Source organism: Littorina saxatilis, linkage group LG17 (genome assembly GCF_037325665.1).
Source record: "Littorina saxatilis isolate snail1 linkage group LG17, US_GU_Lsax_2.0, whole genome shotgun sequence".
Taxonomy (NCBI): Eukaryota; Metazoa; Mollusca; class Gastropoda; order Littorinimorpha; family Littorinidae; genus Littorina; species Littorina saxatilis.
In genome coordinates this window covers 32,161,555-32,171,707 of record NC_090261.1, presented here as the reverse complement: position 1 = coordinate 32,171,707, position 10,153 = coordinate 32,161,555, and the positions used below count along the sequence as shown (strand labels likewise).

The window sequence follows — 10,153 nt, the reverse complement described above, 5'->3', positions numbered from 1 at the left end:
CATTTTTCTTTCCTGCTTAGTTACCCACTCAAAAAGTTAAGAATAAGAATACTTTATTATCTCGTAGAGAAATTCAGGCGTGGTACATAACAATAATACAAACAGGACATTGTTTTTACATAAGACATATAGCACTATATAACAGGGCAGGTTATAAACACACCTCCCACATACCTCTCTGGCCATTCCTTGCATTGTGCTTACGCATTCAGTCATGAACACATCCATGTCTCCATGGGTCCTGGGCTGATGCACAGGAGCTTGTATCCAACCACCGGTCGATAATTATTTACTCCTGCATGCTTATTATTTACTGCTGCATGCTTTCCCTTACTACTACTATTTATTAAATAGTAGTAGTAAGGAGACTGTAATAAGGAGTAAATATATGGAATAAGGAGTAAATATGATTGACCGGCGATTGGATACAAGCTCCTGTGGGTTGATGTGACTGGGTGGCCGAGTGGTAACGCACTTGCGAGAGGTTGCGTGTTCGACCCTGGGTCAGGCCGCAATTTTCTCCCCCCTTTCCTAACCTAGGTGGTGGGTTCAAGTGCTAGTCTTTCGGATGAGACGAAAAACCGAGGTCCCTTCGTGTACACTACATTGGGATGTGCACGTTAAAGATCCCACGATTGACAAAAGGGTCTTTCCTGGCAAAATTGTATAGGCATAGATAAAAATGTCCACCAAATACCTGTTTGACTTGGAATAAAGGCCGTGAAAGGTGAATGCTCACCTAATAGGCTACTGAGCTTTACTGGCCGATGTGAATGCGTTATATATTGTGTGTAAAAAATGTCTGTCTGTCTGTCTGTAAAAAATTCCATTTCAAACGGCAGAAATTAATATGTAAGCGCCTAGGGCTATATCTAGATTAGGCGCATAAAAATGATCACAATAATAATAATAATAATAATAATAATGTGCAGGAAAAAGTTACTGATTGGATTGGTTGAAATTGAGGTTTGTTTGTCATTTCAACCAATTAGAAGCTGTGGCTGGCTCCCATCTGGATGGCAAATTTCTCCTGCACATCAGCCCTGCTATGAAGGATCTAACCCAAGAAGTAAAATTTGGTCACTCTCAACACTTCTGCTTTCGGTTTAAGGGGAGAGGTGGCACGGAAAAGTGAAACTGCAATTTTGTTTGCACTATATTGATGCACTTTGACGCAAAAAAAGCACAAAAGACACATTCATGCTAAAACATTTCACCAAATTGTATTTTAAGTCGCACGCATGACAACACAGCAACATACCTGACAATACAGCAACATACTTAACTTAAAGAAGGACCACAACAAGTTCAAACTGCCAAAAATTGCTCAAATAATCTTCCCGAACTTTGCTCCATGCTTCCAGTGTAAAACTTTTACAGACACTCTTTCTCATGCTGCCCAGGATCTAGCCCATAATGCAATTCTCCGTCCTTGACCCATGCCCAGGCCATGCGCTCGGTGGTGAAGTTTGCCACCACCTCCCCTGTGGCGCTGACCACCACCACGCCACCTGACCCCTGCACTCGCTGTGTCATGTGGTCCAGGGCGGACTTTGACGCAGAGTCTGCTGACTGACCTGGAGAACATGTGAAGCATCAGATGGAATGAAACGGGCTAATTTTGTGTCGAACAAAGACCTGAATTTTCTTTCAGCTATTTTGATTGGAACCTCAAATGGAATGGAATGAAATTGAATAGGTTTTTTTCAGTAATTTTTATACGTGATTTGAAAGACAAATTGTCATAACGAACACAGTTTAGAATTTTAATTACAAAATCTGTTTTGTTTTGCCGAACTTGGAAGTATTTTCTTTGTTTATACAGTATGTTTTGTTTTGTGTGTGTGTGTGTGTGTGTGTTTATCAGACCTGAGAATCCATATGATTTCGCGGTATTTTGTACGCATGATTGTCTAGAATACGATCAGTATGGCCAGTGGAAAAAAAATACGACGAGAACAATTCCTAGACTACTTTTCTTCACAAGCGCAACCCGAAGCGAATACAGTACTTTTACACATGATTACAGTTTTTGTCAAAAAACATTGAAAGAAGTATTTGTTTTAAATGTATTGGTAAACTTAATTAACAGTGCGACAGACGTGTGTGAACCATGTTTAAATCATGGATGTTCAAATGTAGAATGGAGTACGCTCATTTTTCAAAAAATACAGTGCAAAACAGGGGTTCCCAAGTATGGTTTTATTTTTAAACATTTATCATTAAAAAAAATCCAAAATACTGAGAGAGAGAAAAAAGAAAGAGCTGTCAAATCTGAAGAATTTTTTTTAACAGTTATTTTTCTGAAAGAAGATCACACACACAAATGTCGGCACCAACATGACTGATAAAAGTTAAACCCCCTGCTTAAGCACACCAAGCCTTCCCCCCCCCCCCCCCCAAACTTCATCTATTTACTTCCATTTTAAAACTCCCTCCTTGTTAAGACTTGATTTGCTAAAAAACAAATTGTAAGGTCGTAAAAGGTCGTAAAAGGGGGATTCCACTGTACCCAGACGCAGCAACCAACCTGTTTGCATGAGGGTAGTGATGTGATGCGCTAGACAGGTGCGCATAATGGCCTCCCCATGACCCGTTGAAGACACTGCGCCTACCTGGCTGTCTGCATAACCCCCTGCACCTGTTGGGCAAAAACCATGAACAGCCTTTCACCTAGGTATTTCTTTCAACCTGTACCAAGTTTGCATATCCCAGCTTAAATTTTAATTTTTAATTTTTAAAGACACATTTTTTCACTACAAACCAAACGAATCCAGTTTCTACTGGATTGATAATCTCACCTCCGTCACATTCCACCAATGTTAACATTTTGCAGTTACAAACAAACCTTGATCATGCTAAACTGCACAATATATGCATAATCTACCATCCGTTCATATAAATGTTTGTGTACATAACCTCACCTCTGTCACATTCCATCAATGTTAACATTTTGCAGTTACAAACAAACCTTGATCATTCTAAACTGCCCAATGTAATCCACCATCCGTTCATATAAATGTCCACGAACATAACCTCACCTCTGTAGCATTCTATCAATTTTAACGCTTTTGCAGTAACGAAAAAACCTTGATCATGCTAAACCGCAAATATGTAATCCACCCTTCCTTCATAGAAATGTCCACGTACCTATAATAGGTGAGTCTCCCACCCTGCCTGGTCTTTTAGCTGTGATGCCGCCGGTAGAAGTTCCAAAGGCCACGTTGCCTGTTTTATCCAGTGCCACTGCGCCAACTGTGTCACATCCTGCCTGTAAGTCTCTGAAAATATTGAAAGTTTCCCTTACACTTTGCCATTTTCATAACATAGGTCGAATTCAATCCACTAAGCTAAACCTTTTTCTTTTATTTGTCTAATATCATTGGGTTTTTTCTTTTATTTGTCTAATATCATTGGTTTTTTTCTTTTATTTGTCTAATATCATTGGGTTTTTTCTTTTATTTGTCTAATATCATTGGGTTTTTTCTTTTATTTGTCTAATATCATTGGGTTTTTTCTCTAGTCACTTTTAAGACCATTGGGTCAATGAACTAATGAATGTTTGGTTTGTCAAAACCTAAACTTAATCATTTGCATCTTCTACATGTATTATAAAAAAAATAACTCTAAATCTATCAAAAGCCATGTTCCATTCTCTCAAAAAGGTGAATAGATAAATAGATACCTCTAAATGAAATGCACCGGTAGGTCTTCTACGCAAGAACAGTGTTGCACTTTCATGTTCTAAGTGAAAGTATCAGCAATTCCCCCCCCCCCTCCCCCTCCTTTAGGTGCGCAGTTGATTTTGTAAGGATATACTGGTATCTATTGTAAAAGTTACCTGTTGGAGAAAAGATCCTGGATGGTCTCATGGTATTTCATGAATCGCTCCCACTCCTTCCGTGCAGTTTCTGTGACCAGCGTTTCCATGGGAACCGTTGGGATTCCCATTTCTTCAGCGAAATGGTTTGCTCCTTTACCCACCAACAAGACATGGTCTGTCTGCATAATATATAATTAGAATTCTGAACAACAGCTGTCAGAACCACACTTTCATGAAAGAGCATGGAAGCTGTTGAAACAGCACATTGTTGGTATCCAATGGTTTTTATCATGGCAATGAAGAAATGAAAGTTGCAAAATGAAGAAGAAATAGGGAGTGTGGTGTGATTGGTAATTCATAGTGGCTAATTACCAAAGCCGTTTTCAAAGCAAAAACATAAATAATTCTCAGGTAGCCCTAAATGTGTGAACGAAGACCTGTACTACATAATCTTTGTCGGTGATGAGTTGTTACAGCTAAATTAGGTTTTTGTTGTTCAGTGCATATCAATTAAAGTTTGAACTCAAAACCCATGCTTCTTGTCATCTGTCTGAGGTATTCCGTGTTCTGCACATAGACCACCTACACTGAATTAGTGAAGACCTCTACTCGTACCCATAATGATCCAGCAAACTGATGTTTGCATCTTCTCCACAGAGACTTCGGTATAGGATGCTTGATGTTCACAGGCCACACACAGCACATACAGTGAGTCCAACTTAACCCCCTTTACCCTATGACATAGTTGTGGCCTTTTTCTTAATATCTCACCTGGGCGTGAGCAAATGAGTTAGAAATCTAGGTACAGCGGAACTTCTTTTTGTTTTTAAAAAATGTAAGACCCCCCCCCCCCCCCCCCCCCCTTGTTTAGGACTCCAGTTTTTCAGATTTTCTTTTCATAATATCTGTAAATGTACCTCCGTTTTAAGACTCCCTCCTTTTTAAGGTCTGATTTTCTCAGATTTGTTTAGGTCTTAAAAGGGGGTGTTGCACTGTATGTGATTTCCTACCTTATCCATGATGAGCCTGGCCAGCTGTACAGGATGCTTGATGTTCTGCACGCAGGCCACACCCCCTGCTTTCAGCGTCTTGCCATCCATCACCACAGCGTCCATCTCAACCTCACCTGCTGCATTTAGCACAGACCCTGTGCCTGGTGACAACATGAAACACAGCTTGGTAGACAGAAAATAAAAGTCCAGGTGATCGATCCTATACATGTGTGGGTTGGGCACAAAAGTTATAAACATGTATGCTAGTAAAAGTTTGTTATTACATGTACAAGACCCATTTTAATGTACATGTACATACAACCCCGCCCTGGGTGGATCCTTTAGTTTGTACCATTTTTCTTTTCAATTGCTTCCAAAATAGATTCTTTAGATAGACATCTTCCACGCTTACAGTGCAAAACCCATAATTTTACAGGCCAAAAACTGTGCAGAAAAATTTTGATGGCAACATTTTCTAACTCCAAAACAAATATATACCCCAAATACTTGGCCATACAGCTCAAGATAACACACATTCTTGCATCGAAAGTTGGGTCATTTGTGATAACATTTTTACAGCTTTCAAAACAAATAAACATCTAAAACATTCAACAACACAACTGAAGACAAAAACCTAACCTGCATCAAATGCTGGGTCATCCTCCAAGAGGGACACAGCAGCTTCCACAGCGTCCACTGCAGACCCTCCCCTCTGTAACACGGCTTGACCGGCACGTGCGGCTTGTTTTACGCCCTCCACGCTGGCTGCTGCCAGACTTTCTGGAATCGCCCACGCCCCTCCGTGGATCACAATCACAGGGTCTACACTGCCCTGGGATGCCTGGTCGGGTGTGCCATCTTTGTTGACACTGTTGCTCATAGCTGACTGTAGATGAATGTTACAAGGCCGAAGCTGGTGCTACAGTCTTTCTGATGATCTGTGTGAAGTCTGCTAGTTGTTACATAACCTGGTGCATCTCAGAAAATTAGTTTTGATGAGCTGCAGGAGGAGGGAGCACAATAAAAATGTAGATCACAAGCATTTGTTTACCTGGTAGGATCACAAGTGCTTGTATAAATTTCTGCTATGATCAGGGGGGGGGGGGGGGGGGAGGGGGGGGGGGGGTTCCAGGGGTTCCCCTGGAAAGAGCATGTACCTTGCTTTGAGTGTTTTTTTTGTTTGTTTTTTTTAAATAAATTTTGTGTGTCTCTATTGGGGGCTAGGACTTTTACTAGTTTTAGCACCAAAACAATGCTGCTCTTAACCCTCAAAACAAGGCCCAGAATGCACCAGATTGCACAGATTTTAACCGTTTTTCAAACATTTTCCGGGGGAGCATGCCCCCGGACCCCCCTAGTTCGCGCGCCTGTGGCTTCGCTGATTTGCCCCCCAAAAAAAAGAGGAACCCCCCCCCCCTTACATCTCATTTGGTCCGGCCCTGGCTATGTAAAACTCTTTGATCCTATTTTTCTCTTTCTTTTTTTGTTTCTTTTTGAAAGAAATGAGGAAACACTACCCATATGTGTTAAAATGCATTTTTGTTCTCTCATTTTTACATTTATGGTAGTCAAGTTTTGACTGAATGTTTTAACATAGAGGGGGAATCGAGACGAGGGTCGTGGTGTATGTGTGTGTGTGTGTGTAGAGCGATTCAGAGTAAACTACTGGACCGATCGTTATGAAATTTTACATGAGAGTTCCTGGGTATGATATCCCCAGACATTTTTTTCTCATTTTTTTTATAAAAGTATTTGATGACGTCATATCCGGCTTTTTGTAAATGTTGAGGCGGCACTGTCACACCCTCATTTTTTAAATCAAATTGATTGAAATTTTGGCCAAGCAATCTTCGACGAAGGCCGGACTTTGGTATTGCATTTCAGCTTGGAGGCTTAAAAATTAATTAATGACTTTGGTCATTAAATATCTGAAAATTGTAATTAAAAATATTTTTGTTATAAAACGATCCAAAATTACGTTCATCTTATTCTTCGTCATTTTCTGATTCCAAAAACATATAAATATGTTATATTGGGATTAAAAACAAGCTCTGAAAAATAAAAATATAAAAATTATGATTAAAAGAAACTTTCCGAAATCGAGTTAAAAACAATTTCATCTAATTCCTTGTCGGTTCCTGATTCCAAAAACATATAGATATGTTATGTTTGGATTAAAAACAAGCTCAGAAAGTTAAAAAGAATAGAGATACAGAAAAACGCGCTATCCTGCTCAACGAAACCGCTACCACGCTATACTGACTGGCTTGTCAGTTTCACTGCGTTTTACACGTGCGGGGGATTGACGAAGCTGCCACGTATTGTCTTGGTGAAAAAGTGCAGTGCGTTCAGTTTCATTCCGTGAGTTCGACAACTTGACTAAATGTAGTAATTTCGCATTACGCGACTTGTTTCTTCTTCTTAGCATGCACAGAATAGAATAGCCGGAAAAGCATTTACAAATTACAGTACCAGTAGTAACTATTTTCTTCGCATTCTTAGGTTCAAATTAGGAATACAACAAATCGCGTAAGGCGAAATTACTACATTTAGTCAAGCTGTGGAACTCACTGAATGAAACTGAACCCACTGCATTTTTTTCACAATGACCGTAGTCCGCCGCCAGTGCAAAAGGCAGTGAAAGTGACGAGCCTGTTTAGCGCGGTAGCATTTGCGGTGTGCTGCATATAGCACGCTTTACTGTACCTCTCTTCGTTTTAACTTTCTGAGCGTGTTTTTAATCCAAACATATCATATCTATATGTTTTTGGAATCAGGATCCGACAAGGAATAAGATGAAATTGTTTTAAAACGATTTCGGAAATTTTATTTTAATCATAATTTTTATATTTTTAAATTTTCAGAGCTTGTTTTTTATCTGAATATAACATATTTATATGTTTTTGGAAACAGAACACAATGAAGAATAAAATAAAAGTAATTTTGGATCGTTTTATAAACAAATAAATTTAATTACAATTTTCAGATTTTTAACGACCAAAGTCATTAATTAATTTGTAAGCCTCCATGCTTAAATGCAATACCGAAGTCCGACCTTCGTCGAAGATTGCTTGGCCAAAATTTCAATCAATTTGATTGAAAAATGAAGGTGTGACAGTGCCGCCTCAACTTTTACAAAAAGCCGGATATGACGTCATCAAATACTTTTATAAAAAAAATGAGAAAACCGTCTGGGGATATCATACCCAGGAACTCTCATGTCAAATTTCATAAAGATCGGTCCAGTAGTTTACTCTGAATCGCTCTACACACACACACTGTGACACATGCACAGACACACACACACACAGACACACTACACCACGACCCTCGTCTCGATTCCCCCTCTATGTTAAAACATTTTAGTCAAATTAAAACTTGACTAAATGTAAAAAGAGACAAGCAATACATTTATTTTGTAATTAAAGTGTTCATTCCTGTTCATTTCAAGCCAAAAACCATCTAGCCAACATACAAAAGAACACTCAGAAGCCTTGGAAGGAAAAAAAAGGCACTGTGATTACGTGCACCTTTTCTGAAAATTGTGCAGTGACCCAATTTTCAGAAAAGATGCACATGACACTTCTCACTTTTTCTATTCACGTGACTGGAGAGTGCCCAAATCAGCAGTTTATATTTTCTGAGAAATTGCTAAACAGGTCCATATCTGCACAAACGTTCAATTCCTTCTCAAAAGATGAGAGATCTTGTAGTTTTGTTTCTCTTTGAACAAAACAAACAACGGTAATGAAAAGGAAGAAGAAAAAATAAAATAATGAAAATTTTATAAAATAATTGTTGCTGTTAGTGTGCCCACAAGACTAAGGGTTATACCCTTATCAGTATAAACTGATGTGGGTGTGTCCTCTGTTGCAAAAAAAAAGCATGCATAGCTTGCTGACACAAAAAAATATGCTTGTTAACAAATTTGGGGACATACTACTAGGTCAAGCTTTCCCACTGCAGTAATCTGTGCAATCCGTTTGCACTGTATTGTTTTTAATTATACACATTCAAACCTAGGTGCTAATCTGTTGCCTCACATGAACACACACACACACACACACAAACAACGCTGTGTGCACGCCCATGCACATACTGCATACACAAACACACATACATTGCATACTTCGTAGCTTACATGTCTGCAACAAAAATGTGTACCCGTTCAGTTTTCACTATCAACACCAAGAAGTGAGCCCAAGGAAGGTAACCAAAACTGGAAGCTTGAGAGCTGCAGGTCAAATTATTCAACACACACACACTCACACATGTGGACAATGCTCTGTGTGTATGAACATGTGTTGGTGAATATGGGGCGACATGTCCCTAGTGCAACAAGCAGCCAAAGCTAGGTCACTGTGCCGATAAGGGTACAGGCAGATGACAGTTTTGTTATTTGGGATTTGTTCATTTGACCCCAACTGTTTGCATATATATATATATACATATATATATATATATACCGGGGTTTCATTTACTAGTGCGCCCTGCGCCAAAATCTGAAAATGTCCCATCACAATTTGCGTCAGTGCGTCAAAGGGCGCATTGAGATTACGTACCACTGCGCCACCAAATGTACACTTTACATCGGATCACACACACACACACACACACACACACACATACAGAGATAACACGATATAGCGCCTAATTCTCAGATGGCACCATATTGCACCATTTTGCATCTTTGGTCAAAACGCGTACAGGCCTCTTTAGCGCTTTTTGCCTTCGACTATGCCCCATCGGAATTTGGTTGAGGGGGACAAATGTCCCATTGCCTTTTTCTCCCAGGTTAAACCCGGTATATATACAGTGTAGCCAGCTTTTTAAGACCAAAACAAGATGCAGTTTACAGGTATAGTGAACAGAAAATCTTAACAATCAAGGTCTTAAACTAATTAAAGGGTGGGATTCTTAAATCAGGGGTTGGTGTCTTAAAAGGGGTTTCCACTGTAATCAAATGCATTTCATATATATTTCATATTCATATATGCATACTACTAACTGCCTCATTCATAAATCTTCTAACGCCATTATTCCTTGTAAAACATGACATTTTTTGTTTATTTTATTTTTCTTTTGTTTTATTTTGTATGCTTGCTTTGTCAGTTGTTTCTTGCATGCATGTGTTTTTTTGAGAAAATGCAGCTTTTTATTTTAGCAACAATGTTACTTGTGACTGTATTGAAGGTTTAGTTTTACACACACACACACATTAACAAGCACACACATAAACACCAAAAAGCAAGTTTTAACAAGTATATTCCAAACATATTCGGCAACCTCACTGCAGAATTTCTGTACTCAGCAATGAGCACATATAATCACACAGTAG

General features: G+C 39.2%; 1 protein-coding gene across 2 annotated transcripts; it reads right to left on the bottom strand.

The window, feature by feature from the left end:
• Positions 1-36: 36 nt before the first annotated feature.
• LOC138953095 (isoaspartyl peptidase/L-asparaginase-like) lies at positions 37-9,119 on the bottom strand. 2 transcript variants are annotated; one of them, XM_070324878.1, is made up of 7 exons: positions 8,980-9,119; positions 5,455-5,783; positions 4,834-4,976; positions 3,842-4,002; positions 3,151-3,281; positions 2,531-2,641; positions 37-1,577 (listed from the first exon to the last, which is right to left on the bottom strand). In XM_070324878.1, the coding sequence occupies exons 2-7, from the start codon at positions 5,693-5,695 to the stop codon at positions 1,375-1,377; spliced, it is 990 nt and encodes a 329-aa protein (XP_070180979.1). In that variant the 5' UTR covers positions 5,696-5,783; positions 8,980-9,119; the 3' UTR covers positions 37-1,374. The 2 variants fall into 2 exon arrangements, with proteins under 2 accessions (XP_070180979.1, XP_070180978.1); XM_070324877.1 differs by having other exon boundaries at positions 8,957-9,112.
• Between the last annotated feature and the right edge of the window lie 1,034 nt (positions 9,120-10,153).

Coding starts and splice junctions, on each gene's coding strand:
- LOC138953095 (XM_070324878.1), bottom strand. CDS start 5,695: ATGAGCAACAGTGTCAACAAAGATGGCACACCCGACCAGGCATCCCAG. Junction 4,003..4,833: donor CCAGGCTCATCATGGATAAG/GTAGGAAATCAC, acceptor TATATTATGCAG/ACAGACCATGTCTTGTTGGT. Junction 1,578..2,530: donor CACTACCCTCATGCAAACAG/GTTGGTTGCTGC, acceptor CATGTTCTCCAG/GTCAGTCAGCAGACTCTGCG.